Here is a 12,670-nt window from a genome sequence, read left to right on the forward strand (position 1 = left end):
AGCTGTATCAACAACAGGCTACCAAGAAATTTCAGCAGCTTGCAAACCATAAGCGAAGGAGGAGGAACGTTTAAATGATCAGCCATGCTTTCAAAAAGCGTCACTTAAGTTTTGCTCATGAAGCTTACGAAGCTACTACCATGCTGCTGTACATCAGAAACTTGTTTGCTATTTTCCTTCTTCAGTTCACCACCTACGGCAAGGTAACATTTAGGCTCGATTAATTTTTTAAACGCTTTAGTTAACCGTAAACTTAAGAAAACAGTGATGTCATCATTGTGCAATGAAATTGTAGTAATTTCTAATCACTAGTGCTGTAGATTCAGTGTCCTAGAAAAGTAGCTGTAGTGCTGTAATAGAGGACTTACGAAATACAATGAATATGTGATGACTTGAGGAAAAGTAGAGCGATTTATTGTAAATGTGAGTTTCCATAAAAGAGATGGGAAATCTTCCAGATAATTTACACATTGTGGAATATTTATATTAGTTTCTTCTAAACTTTTCTGAATGAATGCTGGTATGCTAACAGTGCCAAAAATAACCTGTCATACTGATACAGGGCATAAAGAGTATTTAATAATATAAAGAGTATTTAATAATAGAATCGTTTTAAAAGCTTTGGCCAAAGAAAGTTGAAAAGTACGTATATAGAAGGGTATGCATTTAAGTGACTAAATGTAGAGTGTTTTGGAATGAACTGAAGTAAACAACTAGTAGAGGAAGTACAAAGTCATTATTCTAATGAGTATTTATAACATACTAGAACAATTTCACTGCTACGGTCGCAGGTTCGAATCCTGCCTCGGGCAGGGATGTATGTGATGTCCTTAGGTTAGTTAGATTTAAGTACTTCTAAGTTCTAGCGGACTGATGACCTCAGGTGCTAAGTCCCATACTGTTCAGAATCAACAATTTCATTATTTCATCTGTAAAGTATGATGTCAAGAGGATTCCAACTAATAATTAAACACAAATAAAACTGTGTTCAGAGTATGTGACTTTTTTATGATTCTGCTACATATTTCAATGATTTACACCGTTCAGGTGCAAAGTTACAAAGTTACATTCTTGGTATTAGAGGGGAGCATGGATGTTTTCCCATTGAACCACATCGAGGGAAAAAGAGATTACAAATCGCCTTTTGAAGGACAGGAGGAGCAAACAGACACTGCACGCTACTTACTGTTGCATGTAACGTTAGTTGTACATGAAGTGTTACTCTGCTTCTCCACTTTTTACGCGGTAGACACATGAGGTATGTGGCTACATTTATGTAAGTGTAATGCTATTTCTAAAACTTGGTTTTTTAATTTACTGAAAATTAAAATGATTATATCACTGTATATATTATACCTGTAGAATTAGAATTCAAATGTGAAAACATTTCAGCAGAACACACACACACACACACACACACACACACACACACACACACACACACACACACACACACACACACACACACAATCACACACACACACACACACACACACACACACACACACACACAAATATATATATATATTGGAGAGAGATGTTGTAAGGGGGGGGGAAAGGAGACAAAGAAATGCAAATTGTTTAACTATTACAGATTAATAACGTATTACGTGTTTACAATCTTGATTATGTAGCACCCGCCAACTGTAGAATTATGAATAAAACGGGAATCACACAGCCAACCAGTTGCACATAGGTAAAGGTTTTTGTAAACTTTTGATGTGGTTGGCTGTGTAATTCCCATTATATAAATATTATGTCTTCAAAAGTTAAATAATGTCTGAAATCCTTGTGGAAAGTGACATTAGCAACTATTCTAATGGCGTCTAAAATTTATAAGCCTGGAGAAATACATCGGGGTGTCTCACAGATTATTAACAATACAATTACCAGGATAAAAAAGATGGCCAAGTGCGAGAATTGTCGTACTATCAGCTTAGCAGCAGACGCATCCAAGTTGCTGACAAGAGTAATATACAGAAGGATGGAAAATGTCAATAGATTCCAAACCAGCAGTAGGGCAGCTCCATATCAGGTATCCATAATTGTTTACGGAAAATACTGGTCATGCTTGTCGAAATGACTGTACACACTCGACCAAGTCGCCAGATGTGACAGGTGGGATAACACGACGTGTGTGACAGATTTACACTTCTGCGCCACAATGCAGCGAAGAAAGGCTCACTATCTGGAAGAATCTCAATAGCTGGGATTAGAACCAAATCGAACTGAAGAAAACATTTAGCGACAACGAGCAAGAAGTCCGCTAATTAGAAGGGCAATTGAAGAACAGGACCCAGCGACATGGGGAAGCGACATAGTCCCCAAAAAAAAAAAAAAATTTTTTTTAACAGCAGCTGGCAGATTTTTGCATTTCATGGCACCAGTTTCAAACGTATGTACCAAGCTCTTCTGGTAAAGTGTGCCAAAGCCACCAAGGCATTTATTTAATAGTACCATCTCATTGACGAAATGGAACAGAAAAGAGTCTGACGAGAAAATTCTATACGACTTCAAAATGAGGGCACTATGGAAGTTATTTAAAATTTCTGAGACCTTGTTCCTCTTATATGGAATTAATAAGAGAAGAGATAGAGTATTTTATAGCAGCTAGAATTTCCAGACAGCGCTAGGAAGAGATAGCAGCCTGTCTTGGGAGATAATAGAGAATGCTGAAGAAGAGATGTATGGATGTTTAGCACCAATCTTCGCCACTGCTCCAGTACACAATGAAGACAGGAGTTCACCAACTCGGACGTATGCCAGAGGACAACCCAACATCCTGCAAACGCAGGTACAGCCAACTCTTCTGCCGAGTGTAACGCCCAGTAGAAGAACAGATATTTGGAGGACAGAAGAATATGCAAAAGTATGTTTCCACTGAGGGCACCCTGGGCATGTTATACGCTGCTGCACAGAAAGGAGACTAGTGTTCGTCTATTATTACATCGTCAGACGTCAGTCATAACAACAATTTTATTAAGACCATTCAACTGCAGGCGATTAATAGTCAGCCTATGGAATGAAGGTCGTTGTCGTACCCCGAAAATGGTCGCTCTCAAACATGTAGCTGACCCCAGTCGTCGTACAGAGATACCAGCAAATCGTCTACATTACGCGAAGCGGCCGTACTTACAGGTGGGGCAGCCAGAGATGAAAATCCTCCATGAACGACAGTCACAAAGATACCAAAAACAGAAGAAGATTAGTCTTTAACATCCCGTCATCAATGAGGTCGTTAGAGACAGAACACAAGCTCTGATTAGAGAAGGATGTGGAAGGAAGCCGGCCGTGTACCTTCAAAAGAACTATTCCACCATTCATTTTAAACGATCCAGATAAATTACGGAGAACCTAAATCAGGATAGTCGTACATGTATTTGAACCGTCGTCCTCCCACACGTGAGTCCATCATACTAACCGCTACGTCACCTCTCTCGTTCCCAAGATGTCAAGAACTCACATTGACGTCATCATCGACGACCAACCTGTCAGGTCGCTGTTAGACTCTGGGACTTCTTTTTCAGTGATATAAAATGCTCATTGTCGCCAGCTAAGTACGGATATGTTCCGTGACACGAAAGCGATTGTGGTAAAAGTAGCAAATCGGAAGTATGTCTAGCCGACCAGAACACGTACTGCAAGAATAACCATCAATGAGAGAACACATCCAGCCCTGCCAATTCGTGGCCTTAACAGAACGCAACCATAATGTAAAAAACGAGTATTCTAGGAGTAGCGTGTTTGATTAGTGATCAAAATGTCCTTAGTCTCGAGTTAGAAACCTGCCACTGCTTATATTTTGATTAATAATCACCACTGGCTGCTGAAGGCTTCCGGTTTAAGAAGTCATCCTCATTCTGCCAACGGCCATATCAAAGAGGGTGGACGAGCAGACACAGGTTCAAGGCACTCTCTCGTCCTTGGGGTGGGAAACCGTCACTAAAGGCGAAAGAATCAGCAACGACAAACGGCGTAAGGATGCAGAAGGCAACCACTGTATTAAAGGCAAGTAAAGTGTATTCACAGGCAATTCAGCCTATAATTGAAGTATCATGATCTCTCCACTGGCAAAAGATTCTCGACTAGCCCCCCATTCGGATCTCTGGGAGGGGATTGAAAAAGGGGAGGTGACCCTGAGAAATTGATTGAATAACCAACGAAAGGATAACGCCCTGCGAGTCAAGGCATGGAATGGCAGAAGTTTGAACGTCGTAGGAAAGGCAGAAAATCTGAAACGAAAAATACAAACGTTCAATCTAGACATAGTAGTTGTTAGTGAAGTGAAATGGAAAGAAGGATTTCTGGCTTGAGGATATTATCACAGCAGCAGAAAATTGTATAACAGTAGTGCGATTCGTTATGAATAGGAAGTTAGTGCAAAACATACGTTATCCTGAACAGTTCAGCAATGATAGGACTGTTCTTGTTAGAATCGACAACGATATTTCAGGTAGAAATACCGACGTCGCCAACTGAAGATGAAGAGACAGTTAGATAAAGTATATGCGGATATTGAAAGGGTAATATAGTCAGTAATGGGAGATGATAACCTGATAGTCATGGGGGAGACTCAAATGCAAAGCTGTGGGATGGAGTAGAAGAAAAGTTTACAAGATAACATGGGTTTGGTATAAGGAATGAGACAGCAGAAAGACTAATTGAGTTCTGTAATAAATTTCAACTAGTAATAGCGAATACTCTGTTCAAGAATCACAAGAGGAGTAGGTATACTTGGAAAAGGCTGGGTGATATGGTAAAGTTTCAATTAGAATGCTTTATAGTCACACAGAGATTCCGAAATCAGATACTGGATTGTATGGTGGCCCAGGATCAGATATAGGCTCCGACCGCAATGTAGTAGTGATGAGGAGTTGGCTGAAGTTTAAGAGATTAGTCAAGAAGAATCAATATGCAAACGTGTGATAGGAAAGTACTAAGGAATGACGAAATATACTTTAATTTCTCTAAGGGTCTAGATACAGTTACAAGGAAGAACGCATTAGGCAGTACAGTTGAAGACGAATGGACATCTCTAAAAAGGACAATCGTAGAAACTGGAATGGAAAACACAGGTACAAAGTAGTTAGCTGCAAAGAAACGATGCATAACAGAAAAAATACTTCAGTTGATCTATGAAATGAAGAAGTACCAAAACATTCAGCGAAATTCAGAAATACAGCAATACAATTCTCTGAAGAATGAAATAAATACGGAGTACACGGCAGCTAAGACGAAAAGGCGGCATGAAAAATGTGAAGAAATCGAAAAAGAAATGATTGTCAGAAGGACTGACTCAGCTTACAGGAAAGTTAAAACAACCTCCAGTGAAATTAATAGCAAGGGTGGTAATATTAAGACTGCAATGGGAGTTCCACTGTTAAATGCGGAGGAGAGAGTGGATGACATTGCTATCCTTAGTGAAAGTGAAGAAGAGTCACATGATAAGATGAAAGGAATCAACAGTCTAATGAGTTCAGAATTTGGATTGAGAGTCAATCGAAGAAAGACGAAAGTAATGAGAAGTAACAGAAATGAGAATAGTGAGAAACTTACCATCAGAGTTGATGGTCACAAAGTAGATGAAGTTTTGGGATTCTACTGCCTAGGCAGCAAAATAACCAATGAAGGACGCAGCAAGGTGGACATTAAAAGCAGACTAGCACTGGCAAATAGGGCATTATTGTCCAAGAGAATACTAGTATCAAACATAGGCCTCAGTTCGAGGGGGAAATTTCAGAGAATGTACATTTGGCGCACAGCATTGTATAGTGGCGAAACATGATCTGTGGGAAAACTGGAACAGAAGGGGATCGAGGCATTGGAGATGTGGTGCTACAGACGAATGTTGAAAATTGTGTGGGCTGATAAGGTAAGGAATGAGGAGGTTCTGTGCAGAATGGGAGAGGAAAGGAATATGTGGAATACACTGATAAGAAAAAGGGACAGGATAATAAGACATCTTTTAAGAAATGAGGGAATTACTTCCATGGTAGTAGAGAGAGCATTAGAGGGCAAAATCTACAGAGGGAGGCAGAGATTCGAATACATCCAGTAAATAACTGAGGATGTATGTTGCAAGTGCTATTCTGAGATGAAGAAGTTGGCACAGGAAAGGAATTCGTGGCTGGCGGCGTCGAACCAGCCAGAAGGTGATGGATTAAAAAAAAAGTCACAATGCTATTCTCAGAGTCAGGCATCAAAAGTAATCATAGACTATGGAAAAGAAGAGCTCTACATTACCGATCTAGATTCTCAGTTTAACTGTAAGGGTTTTATCGATTGCAAAAAGCCACTCAGTCTCTCAAAAGAATAGTACAGCCATCGAGAACATTATAAGAATTTTAGATAGGTAACAATAACTTTCCTTCATTAATTGTAATGAGCAACCATGACTCAGCCCTAAGTGTATGATCCAAGGGACAGCTGAATCAGTCCGAGAATTGCCGCTTAGTGACATTGACGAGGAATAGTGCTCCACTGTCGCTCCTAACAACGCAGTAGGGGAAGCTACTGTCGAACTGAAAACAGGAAGTGGCCTGATCGAGTAACAACGTGGACGATAGTTAGCGATTCTGCATCTATTTCTACAAATCAAGAATGGAAAACAGACTTACCAGACGGCTAAATGTAAAGCATTGGGAATCATCTACCAATAATCCAACGCTGGAAGATGGTGTCACCCGCTGAATGACGTATAATTAAGGAAAAAGTGAAGAAAATGCTGAAAGATGATATTATTAAACCTTCAAGAGAATTCTCAGTCGCTTCTCTAAAAAGAAGGATGGAACACTGCGTTTCTGCGTCGAGTACCAACCACAGAATAAAGTCACGAAAAAGGGTATCTATCCATTACAACATGTTGACTACAACACAGACTGACTAAAGGAAGAAAAATATTTATCAACTACGGACATGCAAACAGGTTGACGAGACTGACCAGGAAAAGACAGCATTCGTAACTCTTAAAGGCCTGTATGAGTTCACAGTCATGGTGAATACTTGAGGTACTTTCTAACAAATGATGAAGACATGGAAAACCTGCTTTGTTACCTTAAATGGACAAAGTTGTTTTGCAATCTGAATGACATTTTCATTTTCGGAAACATTATAAGAATATATAAGCTGCCTGACAACTGTGCTGAAGTCTGTTCAGATGGCAGGTCTCCGCCTAGATCGGAATAAGTGCATCTCCATTAACCAATAAATATCTTGGGGTACCTAGTAAGGAGCCATAATCAGTCCTGATAAAAAGAAAATACGATCGGTCGCAAAATTTCCGACTCCTCGGCACATTTGTCATGTGAGACGTTTTCCCGTAATGTGTTCACTCTACTGGCAAGTCATAACAGAATTCTCTACTAAGACACATATATTGCATGTATTGCTGCAGGGAGACATCAGCATTTCTGAGAACGAGATGCAAGAAAGATCCTTCATTTTCGATAACATGTTATTCAGTTCAAACATTGTATGACTAGAATGCCAAGAAAGTAATTCACATTGACTATCGGTTACGGGATAGCTGCAACAGTGCGAATTCAGGAAGGTGCTGAAAACGAGACAACTTATGCTTCCAAGGTATTCCCCAATACGAGATGATCTACCAGTAATAAGTAACGTCCTTTTCGATCCATTGGAAGGAATGGATTGTGACCAAAGTGAAACACAAGAAATGAAATTACGTGACCTCATAGCCCAAGCTCACAAGACCTCTTCCCTCCTTTTTTCCCACCCTTCCCCTGAGCTCCACCCACTCTTCCGTTCTCCACAGTTGTTTCCACTCAATCACAATGCAGTAATAAAAATGAAACAATCGATTAAAAATCGAGCATGGACAAACTGTGTAGCAATTTGTGCATTATGCACCACCTCTTTCCACTCAGTCACAGCAAAGTGTCTAAATTGAGTAAATAAACAAATAAAATAAATTTAAAAAATATATATATATCTATCCGAATTTTGCTTTGCACACTCTCCTTACCCTTTATCTCCAGCCAATCAGTGTGTAGTATTAAAATGAAGCCAAACTCAAAGGCATGAATTATTTTCTTGATATTTACATACAAATGAGTACACAAGGTGTTAAAACTAAACTGCCGGCTAAAAATGATGCCAACGGAAAAGATATGCATTACTTCCATGAATTTAAATAAAACTGCCCAATACTGGAATGATGCGTAATAATGACATCGAGGTAAATATATATGCATTATTTACATGGTATGTATGTAATATTGTGTGCAAATACACACCTCTGTCGCCAACTTGCAGGCTTTACTCGAAAGTCAAAGGTAAAATAATTACACGTACATACCTCTGGCATAAAATTGAAATGATGTGTAAAAATAGTGCCACACTGAAAGATATGCATCATTTACACACACACACATACACACACAACTCTTATTACATGTTCTACATACGTTCTCACATACGAAGTAATAATATTTCTCTCTCTTTCTGTTTCATACATCATATACTGAACTCCATTCACAAATGATCTCTCCCTTTGTTTCCACCTCTGCCTCATCACTAATTTTCATGTCACATTTGCCTCATCATTTGTAATATTCTACAGAGGTAATGAAACGTTAGCGAAACAAAATATGCTTTAAAAAAACTCTGTAAAATATTTTCACACCGAACTTTGACAATTAATACTGCCACTTGCATTGTATATAGACAAATTTAATGAATATTCCAATTTATCTTCAAGAATTTTTAGAACATCATCTATTGCAAGTAATAGTTTGTTAGTATTTGAATAAACATTTGAGACAGTTTCATAGGACAGCCACGTTTTGACTTCTGAATCTATCTTAATAAAATCAGAATGTCACAGAATTTAATTTTGTGGGCCAACAGTATACAATATGGTCTATATACTTCACCTATCAATGAATCAGTTTGTTACAGTGGAACAGAAACAGTTCTGTGGGATAAATACAGTCATATCTATCCTACGCTTAAAAAACAATTAAGTTTTCTTAATCTGTAAAACACTATCTCTGAAGCAAGTATATCATTTTCGCATTCACTTCAGAAAAATCCTTTAGATCGTCAACGACATAATATGTGAAAATTAAATGTTCTTTAAAATAACCAAAGAGCCATGACAGTCTTCTTTTAGGAATCTAATATTAATATGTCTTATTTTCCACTGCATGGTACTTCATGAATTGAAACTGACATTTTTATTCACAAGAAATTCCGTACCAATATTCTAGAAATCACCTATGTGGGTGTTATTCAATCTTCCATGGTGTATGAAAGACATGTTACCACTGTTGAGAAAATCAACTGCAGCATTGCTAACGGTAGAAACTCTTGATGGCAGATACATCCTGCACTCCTTGTGATGAACCAGCACAGCTGTTCCAGAGTTCAGGTGGAAGCACAGTGTCGGATGATGCTGCCCTTTCTCAAAGTCAGCATTCTTACACTGCTTACTGCACCTCCCAGACTCTTCAAGTTTTGTTACATGGAATAACTGATTTCATGTAGTACAATAAGTAACTGATAAGCAAAATGCATTCTATTATTAGTCCATGTTGACTTACGTTTTTGTGATGTTGGTGACTATAATGGTGGCAGAGGCAGCTGATGATGCAGCATCTATGACTGCACCACTATGTTAGGCCACCATGCAAAATCATGTAATAATCACGAGAAATGGTTTCAGATTTGCATTATGAACTCTTTATGGGTGTCTTTAAACAGAAAGTTCTCATATCCAATACTCCATTCTGCAATTGAGTGTTTCACTTTATTATTTTCGTCAGAATTCATAAAAGTTAGGCAACAATTGACAATAATAAGCATTATCAAGTGATTTACTATCTATCGCTTTTTACTGGTTCATGTTATAAAAACAATGGAGAATTAGAGTATGCAGATGCAGGCATTGACGCAGCAAGAATTTCTGGGAGAATCCCATCCGTACTTTTCTTAGTATGTCGACTCTAAGTAATCCGTGCCTCCAGAATTCTTTGTGCATATCGGATTCCAAGTGGTTGTAAATAAATATTGATTTTTTGAAACTAGTATCATATTGAAACTTGCTGGCAGATTAAAACTGTGTCCCCGACCGAGACTCGAACTCGGGATCTTTGCCTTTCGCGGGCAAGTGCTCTACCAACTGAGCTACCGAAGCACGACTCACGTCCGGTTCTCACAGCTTTACTTCTAAGTTTGGAAGGTAGGAGACGGATACTGGCAGAAGTAAAGCTGTGAGAACCGGACGTGAGTCGTGCTTCGGTAGCTCAGTTGGTAGAGCACTTGCCCGCGAAAGGCAAAGATCCCGAGTTCGAGTCTCGGTCGGGCACACAGTTTTAATCTGCCAGGAAGTTTCATATCAGCGCACACTCCGCTGCAGAGTGAAAATCTCATTCTGGAAACATCCCCCAGGCTGTGGCTAAGCCATGTCTCCGCAATATCCTTTCTTTCAGGAGTGCTAGTTCTGCAAGTTTCGCAGGAGAGCTTCTGCAAAGTTTGGAAGGTAGGAGACGGATACTGGCAGAAGTAAAGCTGTGAGTACCGGACGTGAGTCGTGCTTCGGTAGCTCAGTTGGTAGAGCACTTGCCCGCGAAAGGCAAAGATCCCGAGTTCGAGTCTCGGTCGGGCACACAGTTTTAATCTGCCAGGAAGTTTCATATCAGCGCACACTCCGCTGCAGAGTGAAAATCTCATTCTAGTATCATCCTGTTTACCATGATTGTTTCTGCTTTACATTTAATGCAGAATGCCTCCCCTATGTCAAGGCTAGTGGCTGTAGTTAGTAGGTGACAGAACAATCTCATAAAAACTGTAGCACAAAGGTTTGAGGCTCACTTATCTGTTTCCTGAAAGAATAATTAAGAGGTGATTCGAGATTATGGAAATGTGCCTGATCAAGTACTGATTCAGCTGAGATGATAAGAAATTTCTGGGAATCCTCCACTCCACTTAACTTTTCAACATGCTTGATATCTTGCATGGGAACAGGCTGAGTATAAATTTCTCACGAGATAGAACTTATTTAGGCAATCCCTACCGTATAATTTACAGAGTATAAAAGCTTCCAACTTTTCATAAACTCAATCATCAACGTGGTGATCAGTTTGGAGTGACAGAGCAGAAGTTCAGAAACAGCTGTATGTCTTGTTTTGGGTGATGCAGTCTGTCATTTGTTATGCATGTATCACGACTGTGAAGGCGTCTCACACATGTTTCTTTCTACATTCAGTGGTACAGAATGTGTGGAGATTCGTTGGTCTAGTATCATTCTCCTCATGACTGAGCAGTTGGAAAATCTGGAAGAGGAAGTAGTAGTATCAGCAGAAATCATCAGACGAAAATCATCTCGGTTAGCTGAGCTTCATCTAATAACTGAATTACATTACTGTAATGGGTGATCCGACAGCAAAACATATTAAGTTAGGTGATCGCGAATGGGCTGCTGCCGAATCTACCTTTAGAAGTGTGACATGTTCTGGAATGATTCATAGATTACAGTTTAGATTCTAGCCATTTATTGGATGAATGTTTCTACATTTCAGACACAAATGTTTATGTAATCAACAAACCTCTTAAAAACAGTTGTTCGCTAGTCTGCAACCTTCTCTTGCCCAAGTCAGGACACGAAAACAAATTTACCTGAATACAAAGGTCTCATGCATTCTTACTGGTTGTAGGCTTCGCATGTTGTAATCCTTCTTATAAAGTATTTTTCAGCTTCTTGTACTGCCATTAATTTTTTTGTGGCTTTAATAACGTTGCACTCAATTGCCTATAAGCAGCTTGAAGGACTGCTTCATGCCAAGTTTCTATCTTAATCGCTGAGTCATCTGATCTGTTTGCTAAGATTTGTAGCGGTGTACTTATTATCGCTTTCTCATATAGTTTGCTTAGCTGTGTATTCTCTGTAGACAACTATCTAAGACGTTCCTGGTTTTCTGTGCATGTTGTTATAATGCTCTTATTAAGTTCTATACTGATTTTGTAATACCCAGTTTGTAACAGTCTCGATCTCCCTTCTAACGAGGCTTTTTTTTATATTTTAGCTTTCGTCGCATTCTTCTGTTAAATGTTGTAACTGAGTCCTCGATTTCTCATACGAGAGTTTTAATTCCTGAGTGAAAAGGAAGTACTTCCAATCCCCTCTGTCCTATACATAAATAAGTAAACACAGAAGATGACAAGTAAAGAACATTAAGACCAACATACGAAGCTAACAAATCCTGTATGCCCATTACACATGACATTTATGCAGTTTCCTACTGAATAACATACATTTCTCTAATGTTCCTTTTTCCTTCGTAGTTCTTCTTTTTCCTCAACGGTGGTAGCAATCTGTGGCAATGCATCAAACGCACTTCCTAACGCTTTGCCGCTATCGTTCATGGACTATAGAAGCTGCAATGGAAGCCATAAAACGCCTCAAAATAAATCATGACCTAATCATCCTTTGTGGAATCACAGGTTCCACCAATATCGTTATGAATCACAATGATTACCTGGCGGAAGGCCTCTGTCAAAATTTGACTCCTTCACCTATGAACTCTGGCAGGTTAGTCTCACCCAGAAGTCCAACATAACTTCCAATCGCTTCTTTTAGCTTTAGCCGTTTCCAACAATCTCTCCTCTGAATCCATTTCCTACCTGACCCCGATAACACCCCACACCTTGA

The 12,670-nt window shown here is 39.3% G+C and overlaps 1 protein-coding gene across 1 annotated transcript in view; it reads left to right on the forward strand.

Annotated features, from left to right (window-relative positions):
* The first annotated feature begins 114 nt into the window (after positions 1-114).
* LOC126354457 (pyrethroid hydrolase Ces2e-like) overlaps positions 115-12,670 on the forward strand; it is a 127,529-nt gene continuing 114,973 nt past the window's right edge. Inside the window, exon 1 of the mRNA XM_050004153.1 lies at positions 115-203. Within this exon, the coding sequence (XP_049860110.1) occupies positions 141-203 (63 nt within the window). The 5' untranslated portion in view covers positions 115-140. The remainder of the gene's footprint in view (positions 204-12,670) is intronic.

The sequence above is a fragment of the Schistocerca gregaria genome, chromosome 3, assembly GCF_023897955.1.
Source record: "Schistocerca gregaria isolate iqSchGreg1 chromosome 3, iqSchGreg1.2, whole genome shotgun sequence".
NCBI classification, from domain to species: domain Eukaryota; kingdom Metazoa; phylum Arthropoda; class Insecta; order Orthoptera; family Acrididae; genus Schistocerca; species Schistocerca gregaria.